General features: G+C 37.8%; 1 protein-coding gene across 5 annotated transcripts in view; it reads left to right on the top strand.

Annotated features, from left to right (window-relative positions):
* The window catches only part of RC3H2 (ring finger and CCCH-type domains 2), a 63,402-nt gene extending 45,007 nt beyond the window's left edge, over window positions 1-18,395 (top strand). For 3 of the 5 annotated variants that reach the window (XM_003785282.3, XM_023510548.1, XM_023510549.1), the window contains 11 exons: window positions 2,628-2,842; window positions 3,800-4,233; window positions 5,082-5,252; window positions 7,941-8,087; window positions 8,418-8,631; window positions 9,765-9,849; window positions 10,099-10,180; window positions 10,341-10,475; window positions 10,886-10,993; window positions 11,092-11,240; window positions 13,180-18,395. In XM_003785282.3, coding sequence (XP_003785330.1) covers window positions 2,628-2,842; window positions 3,800-4,233; window positions 5,082-5,252; window positions 7,941-8,087; window positions 8,418-8,631; window positions 9,765-9,849; window positions 10,099-10,180; window positions 10,341-10,475; window positions 10,886-10,993; window positions 11,092-11,240; window positions 13,180-13,372 — 1,933 coding nt within the window. In that variant the 3' untranslated portion in view covers window positions 13,373-18,395. The remainder of the gene's footprint in view (window positions 1-2,627; window positions 2,843-3,799; window positions 4,234-5,081; window positions 5,253-7,940; window positions 8,088-8,417; window positions 8,632-9,764; window positions 9,850-10,098; window positions 10,181-10,340; window positions 10,476-10,885; window positions 10,994-11,091; window positions 11,241-13,179) is intronic. The other 2 variants (XM_023510551.1, XM_023510550.1) reach the window with 1 other exon arrangement.
* Window positions 18,396-19,535: the final 1,140 nt, after the last annotated feature.

Raw genomic sequence — 19,535 nt, 5'->3', positions numbered from 1 at the left:
TCCCCAGAAACTAGGACTATAGGTACACACCATGGCACTCGGCTCTCCCTAATCTTTTTAAATATTCCATGAGCTTCTCCAAGTATTCACTCCTTTCTTACCCACCCTGCAATCCACTATCTACTATTAAGCCCTTCTTTTGAGTCCTTTGGCCTATTCCTTATGTAGCTAATGAAAATGAGCTGGGCTGGCTGTTTTGGCTCATGCCCATAATCCCAGCATTTTGAGAGGTTGGGGTTGGATAATAGCTTGAGGCCAGGAGTTTGAGACCAGCCTAGTTGACATAGTAAGACCCTGTCTATACAAAAAAAAATTTTTTTAAACATTAGCTGGATGTGGCAGCACGTGCTATTGTCAGTCCTAGCTACTCAGGAGACTGAGGTGGAAGGATCTCTTGAGCCCAGTAACTGAGGTTGCAGTAAGTTGTAATCACATCACTGCACTCCAGCCTAGGCAGCAGAATAAGACCCTGTCAAAAAGAAAGAAAAGAAAGTAAATGAGTCTTCCAGTATTATTTGGAAGATAGATATGTAAATAGATGTAACACATTCTGATTGGTTCACAAGTGTTATTGGAAGATAGAAGGGACAACTGATTCTACAGGCTTCTTAGAGGTGAATTGATGACATTTGAGCTAGTTTTGAAAGTATAGATAGGAAGAAAGGCATCCTGAATAGAGGAAGCAGGTCAAGCAAAAACATGGAGGTATGAGAGAGGCTGCTGGGGAGAATCCTAGAGCATCCTGAAAACTGTCTGGGATATGTGTAGTAATGTAGCTGTCTGACTAGGATATGACTGAAAACTTAGTTTTTCCCAGACTTTTTAAAAAAAAGTCTGAATTTTTGGGATAGCTTCATCAAGCTATGAATATTCACTTTGTTTTGAATTTTGATGCCCTTTTATTGATAAGCCTAAGAATGTGACATTTTAGAATACTCATCCAAGCTGGGCACAGTTGCTCATGCCGTGATCCTAGCACTCTGGGAGGTCGAGGTGGGTGAATCACCTGAGACCAGCTCGAGCAAAAGGCAAGACCTCACCTCTACTAAAATAGAACACTAATCCAAATTTTATGGTATGTAACATTTTGACATGGAAGGACTAGATAAGCTATATAAAGTATTTAGCATAGTGACTGGAATATACTCAATAACTGCTCTGTAAGTTTTAGTTAGTTTTTAAGGAAATCCTAATCATTTCCTTGGTGCATTTGTTTTAACTTATGTAAAGAAAAAGCATAGTCCTAAAGTATCTTTAAATTCTAAGCTACTATATTTGTACCTACTGGTATGTCCCATAGTTCCTTATTTTCTGCATTTTAATCTTTTAGACTAATTTGTGCTAGATTTAAAAGCAGCCCATTCATTGTATATACACTTTAGCTTTAAAAGGATTCTTCTAGTTTGAGGAAAACTCCTCTAATCTGGGTGGGAGGCAGTGTATTGAATTTCTGCATAATTAATAAGATCATTTTCTTGTGTCACCACATATCTCAAGCTCTGTTAAGTTTGTCTTCTTAAAAGAGATAAGAAAGCCTTAGTAAGAAAAATCCCCTAGAGCTGATTACTTGGGGACTCAACCAAGAAAAATTTTTTTGTGTTCAAAATAGTAATAGACCAGGCATGGTGGCTCATGCCTATGACCCTAGCACTCTGGGAGGCTGAGACAGGTGGATTGCTTGAGCTCAGGAGTTCAAAACCAGTCTGAGTAAAAGCAAGACATCTCTACTAAAAATACCAGGAACTAGCCAGGTGTCGTGGCCAGTGTCTGTAGTCCCAGCTGTTGGGGAGGCTGAGAGTTTGAAGTTGCTGTGAGCTATGACTCTGTCTCAAATAGTAATAATAATGATACCAATAATAATAAAAGAGTTTTGTATTTTCCATCAATTTAATGTTTAATGAGTTACCATTTCATTCACGTAGCAGATATTTACTAAGTGCCTTCTCTGCCAGGAACTGTTTTAGGTGCTAGGACTATAGGAGTTAACAAATAGTCAAAAATAACCTTCCCTCAGGAATTTGTATTTCAGCTAATCTTAACTCTTTCTTACCATGTCTATCTTTTTTTCCCAAAGGATTCTACTAGTGGACTGAATTGTTTTTTATTGGGAATTTATTGAAAAGAATTTTTTTTTCTAATTTCCAATAGGAAAAATCTTTGTTTAAAGCTTGGGTACTGGGAGGCTGAAGCAAAAGAATCACTTGAGCTCAGGAGTTCGAGATCACCCTGAGCAAGAGCAAGATTCTGTCTCTACTAAAAATAGAAAAATGAGCCAGGTATAGTGGTGCATACCTGTAGTCCCAGCTACTGAGGAGGCTGAGGAAAGAGGATTGTTTGAGCCTGGGAGTTTGAGGTTGCAGTGAGCTGTGATGATACCACTGCACTCTAGCTGTGCTGACAGAACAAGACCATGTCTCAGCAACCTTAACAGCGTGGATAAAAGGGACTGATGAGTCATACTAATGCCTGGGAATTGTTTTCATTCCCAGTTGCCCTTACTGGAATGTGAGATCTGTTGCCTTGATCATTTTCTCTTTGTAATTTCATTATATATATGGTTTTATGAAAGCTACCTTTTGAGGAAGTCACTTGGTTATTTTTTGTTCTTTGTTAAATACTTTCTGCAGTAAAATTGGTTCTCCACCCAAGACTCCTGTAAGTAATGTATCGGCTACCTCATCTGGACCCTCTAATGTTGGAACAGAGCTGAATTCTGTGCCTCAAAAATCCAGCCCATTTCTAACTAGAGTACCAGTATATCCTCAGCATTCTGAAAACATTCAGTATTTTCAAGATCCAAGGACTCAGATACCCTTTGAAGTCCCACAGTATCCACAGACAGGTAAGTAATTTTGAGCAATATTTAAGAAAAAAAGAAACTGTTACCGGGCGCAGTGCCTCATGCCTGTAATCCTAGCACTCTGGGAGGCTGAGGCAAGTGGATTGCTTGCGCTCAGGAGTTCAAGACCAGCCTAAGCAAGAGGGAGACCTCATCTCTAAAAATAGCTGGGTGTCAGTGGGTGCCTGTAGTCCTAGCTACTCAGGAGGCTGAGGCAAGACAAATCACTTGAGCCTAAGAGTTTGAGGTTGCTGTGAGCTGTGACACCACGGCATTCTACCGAGGGCAACAAAGTGAGACTTTGTCTCAAAAAAAAAGAGAAAGAAACAATAATCTAACATGTTTTTCCCTTAGATAAATGAGTGAATCATTTATATCTGTCTAGAATGTCTACATTAAAAAATTAATCCTTTGAACTACATGACCCAAATGTTTTCTTCCGACCCTAAGAATCTGTGGTTCCAGTTACTAATACTTTTAATACTATCAATCCTATAAATTAAATATAGGATTAATGAATGAGCTTCAGAGAGCACTTTAAATCCCCTGAAATGGTATGAAAATTGTTTTGTTTATGTATGTTATGTACAATTGTGGAATGACAAGGAACAGCTGAAATAGATTTTGAAAGATGCCTTTAACCTCTGCTCCCCAAAATAAGAATCAGTCATGTAACTGATTATTTAATCCAAAATCTGTGGCAGTAGATGCCCTAGAAGGAAATTTATCAGTCATATTGATAGCTCTGTCATGTGTTTTTAAAGAGCTGTTTAACAAAATGTTGACTGTTAATGATTTTCATATAGTAATATCTTGAAAATAGATGCTTTATAAAGGTAACTAAGGTAAAGTTCATAGCTTAATAATTTCCCACATTAAAGGCTGCTTTAGACTTAAACCATTATAAAATGTTGGCTTTTACTAAGATTACATTAAATATTCCTTTTTCCAATTTTCAAGGATACTACCCACCACCTCCAACGGTACCAGCTGGTGTGGCTCCTTGTGTTCCTCGTTTTGTGAGGTCCAATAATGTTCCAGAGTCCTCCCTCCCACCTGCTTCCATGCCATATGCCGATCATTACAGTACATTTTCCCCTCGAGATCGAATGAATTCTTCTCCTTACCAGCCTCCTCCTCCGCAGCCGTATGCACCAGTTCCTCCAGTACCTTCTGGGATGTATGCTCCTGTGTACGATAGCCGGCGCATCTGGCGCCCACCTATGTACCAGCGAGATGACATTATTAGAAGCAATTCTTTACCTCCAATGGATGTGATGCATTCGTCTGTCTATCAGACATCTTTGCGGGAAAGATACAACTCATTAGATGGGTATTATTCAGTGGCTTGTCAGCCACCAAGTGAACCAAGGACAACTGTGCCTTTACCAAGGGTAAGTGATGATGGAAATAGTAATACCACTATCATGTAGTAGGTAGGAGTCCATTGTAGTATACATTCTGGCTCCTCTACTTAAAATTGTGTGACCTGGCTCGGCGCCTGTGGCTCAAGCGGCTAAGGCACCAGCTACATACACCTAAGGTGGTGGGTTCGAATCCCCAGCCCGGGCCCGCCAAACAACAATGATGGCTGCAACCAAAAATGGCCTGGCGTTGTGGTGGACGCCTGTACTCCCAGCTACTTGGGAGGCTGAGGCAGGAGACTCGCTTGCGCCCAGGAGTTGGAGGTTGCTGTGAGCTGTGATGCCATGGCACTCTACCCAGGAGGATAGCCTGAGGCTCTGTCTAAAAAAAAAAAAAAAAATTGTGTGACCTATAGGAGGTATTTGATCTCCCTGTGCTACAGTTTTTCATCTATTGGTGGAGATAACAGTAGTACCTATCTTAAGGCTGTTGTGAGAATTAAATCAGAAAAACAAAGTTCTTAGAACTGGCCCTGATACGTATGAAAGCTCAATAAATGTCATGTTTGGATAGAAAACTTTGGGCAAGGTAAAAAGAAATCTCAAAACTACAAGGACAAGGTCTCTTTTCAGTATCTCCACATATATACCAATGACTTTTCTAAAACAGAAAAGTGAGTATTAGGATTTTGCTTTTAACATCAGTTGAATAAATATTAACCTTTCTATTTAAGTGTGTGGAGAACAGACTAGGTGACTTTTCCTCTTGTATTTTTTTATCCCAACAATATTATAAACTGTTTACACTATTTTCACAGAGCATATATTTATTCACCACTCCATAGATGATTAAGATTGTTTCTTTTATCCCCCATTAGGAACCTTGTGGTCATTTGAAGACCAGTTGCGAGGAGCAGATAAGAAGAAAGCCAGATCAGTGGGCACAGTACCACACTCAGAAAGCACCTCTTGTTTCTTCAACTCTTCCTGTGGCAACACAGTCACCAACACCACCTTCTCCTCTATTCAGTGTAGACTTTCGCACGGATGTAAGAAAGGTTTTAATCACTTGATGTTGCAAGAGTAGTTAAAACCTCTGACTTCAAATTTCTCATTCAAACCAGGGTTAGCTATTTTGGATGTTTTGCAGTGGTTTGGTGTGCACTTGAGGTTAGTTCAATAAACACTGACTATGTACTCATTATTGCTAGGTGTTGTGAGACTCTGAAGACTATTATCTACCTGTCTGAAGACAGTTCTGTATCAACCAAGAATTCAAAATCTTTCCAGCAGTGTGGTTATTTTTATCATTTTTATTAATAATAAGCTTAATATCTACCATTTATTGAGCACCATTCATGCCAGGCATTATACTCGGCATTTACATAAAGCTGTTTTATTTAATTCTCACAAAAACCTTAGGGGACAGATAGTAATTCATATTTTATAGGTTAAGAACTTTACTCAGAGAAGTTAAGTCATTAGCCAAGATTATTCTGCCTATAAGCAGCTGGGATTTGAATGTTGGGCTATCTGAGGCATTTCTTCCCAAGAGGTACAGAATGCCTACTGTATTAGTCATGCTGTTTACATCACTGCGAATGATTGTTCTTAGCATTACAAAACAAGTTTTTGTACCAGGATGTTTTTAATTTAAAGTGGTATTTTTAGTTCTGTTTTATTTAGAGAAAACCATTAATTTCTTTTTTTTTTTTGAGACAGAGCCTCAAGCTATACCCCTGGGTAGAGTGCTGTGGCCTCACAGCTCACAGCAACCTCCAACTCCTGGGCTCAAGCAAGTCTACTGCCTCAGCCTCCCAAGTAGCTGGGACCACAGGCGCCTGCCACAACGCCCAGCCATTTTTTGGTTGCAGCCGTCGTTGTTTGGCCGGCCCCGGCTGGATTCGAACCCGCCACCTTGGGTGTATGTGGCTGGCGCCTTAGCCACTTGAGCCACAGGCGCCGAGCCCATTAATTTCTTTGTAAAGTTTCTTCTAATTTATTCTGTACCCTCGGAGGATCTGGTATAAAAAATTTTTTTTAATCTTTCTATTTTATTAAATGAACAATTTCAAACATACGTAAGGCCCAGTGGTTTATGCCTATAATCCCAGCAGCTAGAAAGACATCTGACACAGGAGGATTGCTTAAGGCCAGGAGTTCCAGACCAGTCAGTCTGAGCAACATAGTGAGATCCTGTCTCTAAAAAGAAATTTCAAACTTTATAAATGTATCTGGAATAGTATAATAAACTCTATGTACCTATTTCCCAGCCTTTACAAGTACTGACACACCCAATCTTGTTTTATTTGTACTCCTTCTTCTGGCTGGTTTATTTTGAAGTAATTCTAATTTTGAAATAATTCTAAGTGTTATAATTTTTAATCCATAAATATATATTGAATTTTTAAACTAGATCCAAATTTGTCTCATCAAACTTACATTTCTTCAAAGCAGGTAAACATCTTGACAACAGTGACGGAGCTGCCACTTATTTGATAGAAAAGTGCTTTTTCATTTTTCATATAATGTTTTAGGAAATGAGATTCAGATTTGCTATCAGCTTGCAGTTTGTCTTGGGGCAAGTAATTTAACCTAATTTTGGCCTTGAGTTTTCTTATCTGAATAATTTGTAAACTAGAGTTAATGATTCTTAGGACTTTAGTATTCTGGTCCTATTATATTCCTTACTCACAGTTCCTTTACTATATATTCACTTCCCCTCATAGTTCTAGACCCTTTGAATTCCTTTTGCTCTTTATTTAATAGTACATGGTTTATCAGTTACGTTGCCTTATTTGCACATGTTGTTCTTTTCTCAAGGAAATTATAATCTCTGAGACATGGAATGTCATCTCTCTGTGTCTCCAACATGTCTATGTATTTGTTTTCTTTTTTTTAGAGACACAGTCTTACTTTGTCTCCCTCGGTAGAGTGCTGTGGCATCATAGCTTACAGCAACCTCCAGCTCTTGGTCTTAGGTAATTCTCTTGCCTCAGCCTCCCAAGTAGCTGGGACTACAGGTGCCTGCCACAACACCCAGCTATTTTTCTGTTGCAGTTTGGCCAGGGCTGGGTTTGAACCCAGCACCCTCGGTACATGGGGCTGGTTGCCCTATTCACTGAGCTACAGGCACCCTTTTTTTTTTTTCCATTCCTTTTTTTTAGAGCATCCATACCATGTTAGTAACATGCTATAAATATTCGTTAATTTCTTTTGATAGTATCAGTCAAGAGTTCCTTATGAGCACTTAAAGGAAAAAGTGAGGCTCGGCGCCTGTGGCTCAAGTGGCTAAGGCGCCAGCCACATACACCTAAGGTGGTGGGCTCAAATTCAGCCCGGGCCCACCAAACCACAATGACGGCTACAACCAAAAAATAGCTGGACGTTGTGGCGGGCGCCTGTGGTCCCAGCTACTTGGGAGGCTGAGGCAGTAGACTCGCTTGAGCCCAGGAGTTGGAGGTTGCTGTGAGCTGTGATGCCACAGCACTCCACCCAGGGGGAAAGCTTGAGGCTCTGTCTAAAAAAAATAAATAAATAAATAAAGGAAAAGGTGAAAAGAAAAGAAGGCATGCTATTTTCTAATATAAAAATATTGTATATAAAAGTTTTTTATATTATTAAAAGAGTATAAAAAGTATTAAAGGAATTTTACTGTGAAGTTCTCTGAATTCTATATTAGTTACAAGTTTGCAAATTTAAGTTTCTTACTAATTGGCTTTTTTATTTTTATCCAGTTTTCTGAGAGTGTGAGTGGTACAAAATTTGAAGAAGATCATCTTTCCCATTATTCTCCTTGGTCCTGCGGCACCATAGGATCCTGTATAAATGCCATTGATTCAGAGCCCAAAGATGTAATTGCTAATTCAAATGCCGTGTTAATGGTATGATTTTCTGGGGTATGACTTTCTGTGGAGAGAAAATGCATGTTGATTCAAATTCTAGAAAAAATGCTTTAATCTTCATGTTGTTGCTATATATCTCGTTTATAAGCAGCAGCATTGCATTTAGATAAATCTGAATTAAATTACATTTAATGTTTAAATTGTTAGAGCATAGTTTAGTGGCTTAATAATAGTATTGGATTATCGTTGAGATGTAGAGCTAGTGTTATGTTTCCCAGAAAACCTAATAACATGTCTGTTGATAGCATATACTTACTAGCTGAAGTAATAACCAACAGTCCTTTTATTGATTTTCTTTGGTTTGTCCAGGACCTGGACAGTGGAGATGTTAAGAGAAGGGTACATTTATTTGAAACTCAGAGAAGGACAAAAGAAGAAGACCCAATAATTCCCTTTAGTGATGGACCCATCATCTCAAAATGGGGTGCAATTTCCAGATCTTCCCGTACAGGTTACCATACTACCGATCCTGTCCAAGCCACTGCTTCCCAAGGAAGTGCAACTAAGCCCATCAGTGTGTCAGGTAATCCAACTAATACCTAGCCTGATAGGTTCTAGTCGCTGTGCTTTTAATCTCCAATCTGTGAAACAGAGTACCTTTCCCTCCATAGTAAACTCAGAATTAATGGTTTAACCAGTGTCATATGGCTAGCGAGATAAAATACAGATTTGATTTTTTTTTTTTTTTTTTTTTTGAGATAGTCTCACTTGTCACCCTTGGTGGAGTGCCCTTGTTTCATAGCTAACAGCAACCTCAAACTCTTGGATTCAAATGATTCTCTTATATCGGTCTCCAAGTAGCTGGGACTATAGGCACCTGCTACAATGCCTGGCTACTTTTTAGAGATGGAGTCTCGCTGTTGTGGAGGTTGGTCTCCAACCTGTGAGCTCAGCAATCCACCCACCTTGGCCTCCCAAGTGCTAGGATTACAGGTGCAAGCCACCACGCCCAGCCTTAAAATACAGCTCTTTTTTGAAAAGTTTACATTCATATCTGTACACTAATTTTTTCTTTTCTTTTTTTTTTTTTTGCAGTTTTTGGCCGGGGCTGAGTTTGAACCCACCATCTCCGGCATATGGGGCCCACCCTACTCCTTTGAGCCACAGGTGCTGCCCTCTTATTTTTTTTCTAGAAAAATAACATTTTTTTTTTTTTTTTCTTGAGGCAGAGCCTCAAGCTGTCACCCTGGGCAGAGTGCCGTGGCATTACAGCTCACAGCAACCTCCAACTCCTGGGCTCAAGCGAGTCTCCTACCTTCGCCTCCCAAGTAGCTGGGACCACAGACGCCCGCCACAACACCCGGCTATTTTTTGGTTGCAGCCGTCATTGTTCTTTGGCAGGCCCGGGCTGGGGATTCGAACCCGCCACCTTGGGTGTACGTGGTGTACGTTGGGTGTACGTTGAGCTATAGGCGCTGAGCCAGAAAAATAACATTTATAAATCAACTGCTGACATGCTTCTATCATACCTTTTTCTTTTTTTTTTTTTTTTTTTTGGTAATTGAACATACCTTTTTGTTTTTTAAATTAGCTTTATTCAAATTAATATGAGGATACAGTATTTAGGTTATATTGTTCTCACTTCTAGGGTAAAGTTCCATTTATACACTAATTTTTCACTTAGAAAGCCTGTTGTTTCTTTCTACATTTCTCCAGATTATGTCCCTTATGTCAATGCTGTTGATTCAAGGTGGAGTTCATATGGCAGTGAGGCCACATCATCAGCACACTATATTGAACGGTAATGTTTTTCTTAATTCTTTAGGATTATCCATTCATATATTGGTTTTCAGAGAACAAGTTCAACATTTGTTCATGAAATATGCTTTGCTAGTCTAAGCTATGTTACAAATTTCTGAAAAAAATTTTACATTTAGAATGATGACTAAAGCTTTTGAGGATTATCTTTTACATAAAACATATAGTCATTACTACTTTATTATAATAAACATATTTCACTTTATTATAATAAACATATTTCTCTTTAAAGGGATAGATTCATTGTTACTGATTTATCTGGTCACAGAAAGCATTCCAGTACTGGAGACCTTTTGAGCATTGAACTTCAGCAGGTAGGCCTGTGTAAATTAGCTTTGAATATTTATTTTTTTATTTCAGATTAATATGAGGATACAAACAATTAGTTTTCAGTGTTTGCATTTGTTAGGTAATGTCCCTGTTATAGTTGTATCCCACACATTCATACTTATTTTTCTTTTTCTCCTTTTATAGGCTAAGAGTAACTCATTACTTCTTCAGAGGGAGGCTAATGCTCTGGCCATGCAACAGAAGTGGAATTCCTTGGATGAAGGCCGTCACCTTACCTTAAATCTTCTAAGCAAGGAAATTGAACTGAGAAATGGAGAGGTAAAGAAACTGAATCTCTCAGCTTCATGTGTAATGTATTTGTTTTCTGCATGCTGAACATACCAGTGTTAGGGTATTTAAATATGTTATTTTAATATGTTAGGGCACTTTAATATGCCTACTTCTGATAGATGATTGATTGCTTTTAAAACCTATAGTAGAAATAATAGTCTGAGATTTCCTAAAATCTTTAATTAACCATTGAGGGTCCCATTTTAATGTAAAAGGGAAGCCCTAGGTTCCACAGCTATAAATTTGGTATTGTTTTGTTTTGTTTTGATTTGGTTTTATTAAATCATAACTGTGTACCTTGATGCATTTATGGGGTTCAGTGTACTGATTTGATATACAATATGAAATGCTTACATTGAACTAAGTAACACTAAATTCGGTAATTTTGTTGTTTACAGAGTGATTATACAGAAGATTCAACAGATACTAAGCCCGATAGGGATATTGAATTAGAGCTTTCAGCACTTGATACTGATGAACCTGATGGACAAAGTGAACAAATTGAAGTAAGTCCCACAGTTAAACAATTAGGAAGCTTTGTTCCACTGAAAATTAAAAAGTACAGAATACTTTCAGGCTGAAGAATAACATTTTATTTTCTTAGGAGATCCTGGACATACAACTTGGTATCAGTTCTCAAAATGATCAGTTGTTGAATGGAACAGCAGTGGAAAATGGGCATCCAGTCCAGCAGCACCAAAAGGAGCCACTAAAGCAGAAGAAACAGAGTTTAGGTGAAGACCATGTGATTCTGTGAGTGTTAGACAGAAAATTCATGGGGTGGCACCTGGGGCTCATTGGGTAGGGTGCCGGCCCCATATACTGAGGGTGGCAGGTTCAGTCCCAACCCTGGCCAAACTGCAACAACAACAAAAAAATAGCTGGGTGTTCTGGTGGGCGCCTGTAGTCCCAGCTACTCGGGAGTCTAAGGGAAGACAATCGCCTAAGCCCTGGAGTTGGAGGTTACTGTGAGCTGTGTGATGCCACAGCACTCTGCTGAGGGCGATAAAGTGAGACTTGGTCTCTACAAAAAAAAAAAGAAAAAGAAAAAAGAAAATTCATAACAGTGGACATAGGGCATGAGTCCTTAACGAGAAAACAGAAATGATCTGTTAAATTCATTTTTGACTTTGTGAGAAAGACCTTATATAATAGAACAATGATTTGGTCTGCCCAGATTTTGAGGGGGAAAGATGCAAAATTGAACTAAGTGGTCTGTTTTAGTAGCCTGAAACTTCCTTTTTTTTTTTGAGACAGAGCCTCAAGCTGTCACCCTAGGTAGAGTGCCATGGCATCTCAGCTCACAGCAACCTCCAACTCCTGGGCTCAAGCGAGTCTCCTGCCTCAGCCTCCCAAGTAGCTGGGACCACAGGCCCCTGCCACAACGCCCAGCTATTTTTTGGTTGCAGCCGTCGTTGTTTGGCGGGCCCTGGCTAGATTTGAACCCGCTACCTTGGGTGTATATGGCTAGTGTCTTAGCCACTTGAGCCACAGGCGCCGAGCCTTTTTTTTTTTTTCTTTTAAGGCAAACATGAAACAAAGTTTATTGAGGAAGAGAAAGATAGGTTAACAGAGCAAGATCAAGGCAGTAGGTTTATAGAACAAGATAAGTTTGCCATGGACAGTGAATGGGTCTCCACTATCGTAACAAAAGACCTAAAATTTGCTTTTTGTTGGGATAAAAGTCTGTGCTCTGGGCCAGGCACGGTGGGTCACACCTATAATCCTAGCACTCCTGGGAACTGACGCAGGAGGATCCCTGGAGCTTAGGTGTTTGACCTGACCAGCCTGAGCAGGAGCAAGACTCTGTCTCTACTTAAAATCGAAAAAATTATCCGGGCATTGTGGCAGACATCTGTAGTCCCAGTTACTCATGAGATTGAGGTAGGACAATCACTTGAACCCAGGAGTTTGAGGTTGCTGTGAGCTAGGTTTATGCCACAGAACCTTGGCCTGGATGACTTTGACTCAAAAAAAGAAAAAAAAAAAATCTGTTCTCCAGCATTAGGTTATACTTCTTCAATCTGTTAGTCAAACTTAAAAAAATTAAAACCTAGATTAAAGGTTACTTAAAGAAAAATGTTAAATCTGAGCATGGTTGCTCATGCCTGTAAGCCTAATACTTTGGGAGGCTGAGGCAGGGGGATCACTTGAGGGCAAGAGTTCAAGACCAACGTGAGCAATGTGGTGAGACTCTATATTTACAAAAATAAAAATTGCCTTTACATTAGCCAGGTGTGGTGGCACACATCTTTGGTCCTTGGTTGTCAGTATTGGCAACCTCATTTTGCCAGCAATTCAGGAGGCTAATGTAAGAGGATCTCTTGAGTCCATGAGTCTGGGGCTTTGGTGAGCTATGATCATAACTGCCCTTCTCCAGCTTGGGCAACACAGGGGAAAGAAAAACAATGTTAAAATTTTCTTGGCTATAATATCGCTATTTTTTATAATTACTGCCAAATAATAAGGGCTTAATCTTGAACTTGATAGGTTATATAGCCATAAATAACCAGTATTTTAATTATTTTTCAATTTCTGAAAAATGGAATTTTTTTTAGTGACCTGTGATACTTTGAGAGATTTTGACTAGGGCCTCATAAAAGCTTGATAGACTTTTCATAAAGCATGTATGATTTGCTCTTAAAAGTTTTCATTTAAGACTAATTTGTTTTCAATATCATTTTTTTCTCAGGGAGGAACAAAAAGTTCTGCCGGTGACTTCTTGCTTTAGCCAGCCACTCCCAGTGTCTATTAGCAATGCAAATTGCCTCCCTATCGCCACACCTGTCAGCGTTGGCAACCTCATTTTGAAAACTCATGTTATGTCTGAAGATAAAAACGACTTTTTAAAACCTGTTGCAAATGGGAAGATGGTCAACAGCTGAAAGAAGGTTCATCTTTCAAATTTGTGACCATACCATGGAAGCATTTACACTAGCTTTTTATATATATAATATATATTATATAATGTATATTTTTTTTAAAAAAAAGATATTACTGGGGGCATCCATTTCCTGTGGACTCTTTGATACTTCAAGCCCTCTTGCATTAGCATTATGAAAAAAAAAAAAAGAATTTACTTTACTAGGGTAACACGTTCACTTTCCAGAAGTGATTGGAATTTGGACAACATTTAACTTAAGCTTCAAGCAGCTTTTTATGAGTTTGTAGCAATCCGGTGCAGTAACTGAGCCATTTCCTATTTAAATGGCTTCTATAGAAAATTAACAACTCAGTTATTAAACTAGCAGGATCCTACAATGATACATCTAGTGAAAGTAGACTTAATTAACTTATTTATTTCTATTTTATGTTTCACTGAGAGAAAATTCCATCTCATTCCAGCTGCTTTATTTATCTTTTTCATGGGACTTTGCATGGATATTTTTTTCTTTTTTTTTCTTTTGAAGAGTGGAGTTAGAAGTTCTTACCATAGAATTTTACAGGGTTATATAGTAGCTTTCTTTACTGCATTATATGTAGGAGTGTGGTGCAGTGCTTTTATCTGTAGCATTTTTTTTTAAATTTTCCATTTTTCAAGGATAGTTTCTGCTTTGTTAATATTTATACACAGGCTACTTGTTGAAGTAATTAATTAAAAATATAACCAAGTGCCTAAGTCTTTCAGCTGATATACTAGATATTAAATTCTCCTAAGTTATGCAGAATCGTTTTTACAATTTTGATAAATTATGCACTAATGTAATGGCAGTTTTTTAAAATGCAGATTTAAGCCTGTACATTATTGAATCTGATGACTTGGCAAAAGAATCAGGTGCTTTCAGCTTTCTTGAGAAAACCCTGTATGTAGCGTTTGCACTGACTAACAAGATGGTATTGCTGGGTTTTTAACTTAAACTAATTAATTTGGATGTTCTTTGCATTATCTTGGTTAAATATTGTTTATTCGTGTTGAAGTTTAATTTTTCTTGTTTTTTGACTGTTAGGTTGATAAGACAATGAACCATGTAGTAGTAGAACATTGACTAACATTTATTCATTCTTAAAAACATGAATAATTTCTGCCCTGCCAAAATGTGACTGAAATGGTTTTTGACTTGGCGTCTGAAAGTATACAGTATGTTTAACCAGTCATGCCCCAGATTTGTGGAAGATATTTTATTGAAACCTAAATTTCAGTCAACATTTGAAAACAAAAGCTGGGCATTCCTTCCTGGTGATCTTACCTATAGTTTGTCTTTTTGTTTTTCCTTTGTTTCTTTCAGATTAGTTTGACTTTTATTATTATTTTTTTTTAAATTAACTTCTGTGAAGTTGTTTACTCTGAAAATTGTACTGGAATATTTTAAGCCAAGCTGATCTTTCACCAGGTGTACTGTATGTAAGGGCTTTTCCTGCTAGCAAGATGCTTAAACAGGATCATGTTATTGGTCGTCTGAGCTATTTAGTTGTTTTACAAAACCACAGCATTGTATCAGATAAGATTTTGATAAAAAGTTTTGTGCACATTTCCAGGGGCGGGAGGGTTGACATTTCCCTGAAATTTCTTGATCAGAATGAGTAAATACTGGTGTTTGATAACTGTCTTAATGAACATGCTCATAAGGTGACTGATAAGTTGTAAATATACCTGAGAAACAAAAGGGGTAGTTTTGATATTCTGGTGTCAGTATGGAAGATCTTACACATTTATTTAATACTCAAATGTATGAAGATGTTTGTTTGTAGCATAACAGCACAGTAGCCTTGACTTAGTTTCTTTTGGTTAGTACTGTACTTTTTTTGCCATGGCCAGTGCTCCCCATCCCTACAAAGACATTTTTATTTATTTCACTCTGTAACCTGAAATGAATAGGAATAAGAGTTTTAAACCATGTTACATTAACTTATTTCTGACATTATAAATTAGCCTAGGATATTACAGGAACATGATTGTTATATAATTTATATCAGAACCTTTATATGAATACGTGCTTATTACATTTGAAATGCTTCCAATGTACTTTATTTGCTGTTTGTAATTCCAAAAAGGATATGCAAACCAGTCTATCTATTTCATGGATATTTAATAGTGAGATCTTCCATGTTGAAGGTAATGTATTTTTTTTTAAGATTTTAAAATTGCTATTTTGTTACAAAATAGAGACCTATTAACAGTTTGAGAGCTCCTTATGTGCCCTCAGGGAAAGAACCCTCTGTGCAACAGAACTACACAAAACATCTTCAGCACGTTCTGAGGGTGAATATATACTACATAAATTGATCTTGTGTATTTAACCTTATCTTTTTAATTTTAAAATTGAAATTTTGAAACTTGGTTGTGCTCTGCTGGAGGGGGTTGGGATAAACTGCTTAGATGTTTGCCTACTTGTCCAGTGAAATTACATTTGCATCAGTATATGTGTATACCTGCCAACTTTATTGGTATGTCTCAGAACATTTATATTAAAATAATGCTTGTCTTGCAGCAGGTGATCCCATAAAAGAATAACTCCCTGTTTTTTAAATTTATTCTCTTTCTCACTAACAACATAGGAATTGTCTCTGTGTTGTGATTCTTCTGTATTGAATCCATTCTCTATGTAAAGATGGCTACCTTCTGTCTGTCATGGTAGGTTTAATGTGAAGTAAGGCCATTGGTTCTCTGCCACTGTAGAAGAAAGCACTTCATCTGATGCTTTTTCAGAATGGTACCTGCCATGAAAGAAAATGTTACAAATCCGACCTAGGATGTGACTTTTTAAAATTGGGAGCATTTCCTATCATCTGATCTTTTTCTCCACACACTGTAATATATACATGTTTGGACAAAGGATACAAAGCAACAGGAAAGGAAATCTGTACCATTGGTAACTAAATTACTAATTGGCTTAAAGTAGTCTGAGGTCTAGATGGCAGAATGGTGGTTATTTTCTTTAAATTTTTGTGTTTCTCTTTTTCAGTTTCTAAGTCCCATTCTGATGTTATATTCCCCCATTTAGATACTGCAGCTGTAGCTGCAGTAATTCTTTTTTGTAGTCTAATTTCATTTTGGTAATTCTTATAAATTACATGCATATTTATTTAGGTGGTACCTGAACAAAGCAGTTTACCTTGCCTTTGCTGCCATGACTTATTTTCAATGCCATGTGACAAACCAGTTCATATATGAAAAGTTGTGCATTGTAATTTTCAAAAGAAGGTAGTTCATTAGGCCAATGGCACTCCCCCCCATATCTATTTACTCTAGTAAGAGAATAATAAACCTTTTATACTAGAACTGAAATTTTCCATTTGTATGGATCTAGTCACTTTCACTCAGATTTCAAGTTGAGGCTAAGTACATAAATCACATCCCAATTTTATATGCAGCCTTGAGAAAATTACAGGATGCACAGCAATTTGTAGGAGTTTAAAATAGGATCATTTAAACATTCGAAAAAATTGTTTTTAAACCATTTAGCTTGCTTTTGGATTTTAAACGTTAGAGCCCACGTTGTCTTGTTAACAGGGGTGGTATTTATAACAATCAGATTCAGCATGTGTTAAACTTTGAATCTGAGTATTTCCTCCCTGGCTTCTTTGAGTCATTTTATGAGCAGATTGTTACCAGTATTGACAACTAATCATTAAAGGGAAAAGTTGCATTGCAACTGTGAAGTGGTTTCTTGGAAGAATTTTTCTCATGTTTAGTGAATGAAGAGCATTGATGGGATCACTTACTGTAACTCCTATATAAGGACACCTTCTGCAAGCAGAACACAAATGAACATGCTCAAGGAGTATCACATTTTCTGGATAAATTGAATAAGTTAACTCCTTTATACTAACGGTTTCTTTGTATCCCTTTGCTGGCAAGGGAATATGAGGAGTAATGGCCACAGGTCAGAACACCCACATTTAAGTGGAGTCTTATTTTTACTCCAAGAGCAGTTAATCCCCCAAGTCTGAAATTGGCAGTTTTTTCTTTTTTTTTTTTTTTAATAAAAATTTAAAAATATCCCCAAACCAGTGGAACACAGACACTGGCTGCACTTAGTACTGCCAAAATCCAAGGTCATTTGCACATACTCCATCAACCTGTCAAGAATTAGGCCTCACTTTATAACCCAAGGCATGGAAGTGCATGCATTCTCTTAGCTGGGCAAACAATTATACTGTAGTTGTGATACAACACATGTGGCTTTTATTTGTACTGCACATATCCACTGTACAGCCACTTGGGAGTATCGTGGTTAGCTTGCAGCAACTGCTGTCTGCATTTATACTGTTTATTGCATATTCTTTTCCCTGGAAGTGAAAGAGAAATGTTTTTCTTGTTGCATTGATTACATTTTATAAATTTGCTTAGCTGGAAAGTTTGGGAAAAGAGGCCTGTTTGTCAATTGTACAACCGATTGTGAAGCTCTAGTGTGAATATTTTTACGTCTGTATTAGACATTTTCTTTGCAAATCTATTGTTCGATTGAAATGTAAATGAAATTAAAGATGGTGTACACCCATCATGTAAAAAGCAGGCACCATCTCTAAGATGGATTTAATGCTCATTTTTAAGGCATATACTCAGCTTCTATTTAAAACTATAATTTAAAATAATTCTGTACAATGAAATGGGGAATATATATGGGAATAAATTCTATTCCATTTATTTCAATTTGAATTTCCAATTTGTAATGTTTCCCTTTGTGCTATAGGAATAGGATTAAATGGGGGAAGGCTAGGACTTATAAGGCCTGTATTTGGGGGGAGGGCAGAGATGGAACAATGAGGGTTGTGATGATAGTGAATAGCAAAGAGTGAATTCTGTGTGTTTTTGCTGTAGCACTGAAGTGAAGAGATATTAGCTTTGGCTGTTCACAAAATAGAGCATCATGATTTTCAGTGTTTGAGAGAAAATTGATGGAAAAAGTTTGCAGTACTTGACATGTATTTGCATGCACAAAATAAAATTATTTGTCCACCTTAAAAGTTGTTTGTTTAGTGTCAATATTAACTTTGTGATATATTTTAGTTATTTTTATTTTCTTGGTATATTTTTTGGCTTAACAAAGCTATCAGGTCACTCCTTAATTTGGAATTTAAATGATTACCTCTCTCATCCATATATCATTGGAAATGATCTGAAAAAAAATGAATAGGCTCAAGGAAGCTGAGATATTCCTTGTTAGTCACTTCATTCAGTATGGAAGATGAAGACATAGATAATACTGAGTTTACTATCTAGTGGGGGTAAACCAGACATTTACATACATAATTTATAAAGCAACATATCATAGAGGTATTAAGATAATTCTGTGGACCTCAGAACATGAACAGAGAATGGCCCTAGTGGGTCTAGATCATATATTCTTTGGGCCTTGAGTGGTTTTATTAATTTGCTGATATATTTTAAGCTCCTATCTATGCTGGTCATTAAGGGTTTAAGGTGAATAAAACAAGGCTCTTCTCTAGAAGCTCATAGTGTGGAAATGGGAAAGAAATTTGAATAATTCTGTTGGGTTTTTTTTTTTTTTTTTTTTTTTTGAGACAGAGCCTCAAGCTGTCCCCCTGGGCAGAGTGCCATGGCATTACAGCTCACAGCAACCTCCAACTCCTGGGCTCAAGCAAGTCTCCTGCCTCCGCCTCCCAAGTAGCTGGGACCACAGGCGCCCGCCACAACGCCCGGCTATTTTTTGGTTGCAGCCATCGTTGTTTGGTGGGTCCGGGCTGGGGATTCGAACCCGCCACCTTAGGTGTACGTGGCTGGCACCTTAGCGGGTTGAGCTATAGGCGCCAAGCCATGAGCTATCTTCTAATGTAGGGTATATAGAAACTCCAAAAGACAAATTATGTAGCTGGTCATAGTATTGAGTCAGAGGAAGAATTTCTCTTGTGAAATCACGTCTGGTTAGGATTTGTAGGCTGTTTGACATGTCACCAAATAGAGACTAGGGGAAGAAGGACCCTGAGCTTTTTACTCTACCTTCGTCACAAGGCACTCTTTTTTTTTTTTTTTTGAGACAGAGTCTCTGTTGCCACAGGCTAGAGTGCCTTAGCCTCCTGAGTAACAGGGACAACAGGTACCCACCACAAGGCTCAACTAGTTTTTCTAATTTTAGTACAGACAGG

This window comes from Otolemur garnettii, unplaced genomic scaffold (genome assembly GCF_000181295.1).
Source record: "Otolemur garnettii isolate 467f Iridium unplaced genomic scaffold, OtoGar3 scaffold00014, whole genome shotgun sequence".
Lineage (NCBI taxonomy): Eukaryota > Metazoa > Chordata > Mammalia > Primates > Galagidae > Otolemur > Otolemur garnettii.
The sequence above is the reverse complement of the archived record's forward strand: the minus strand, read 5'-3'. Positions and strand labels throughout refer to the sequence as shown.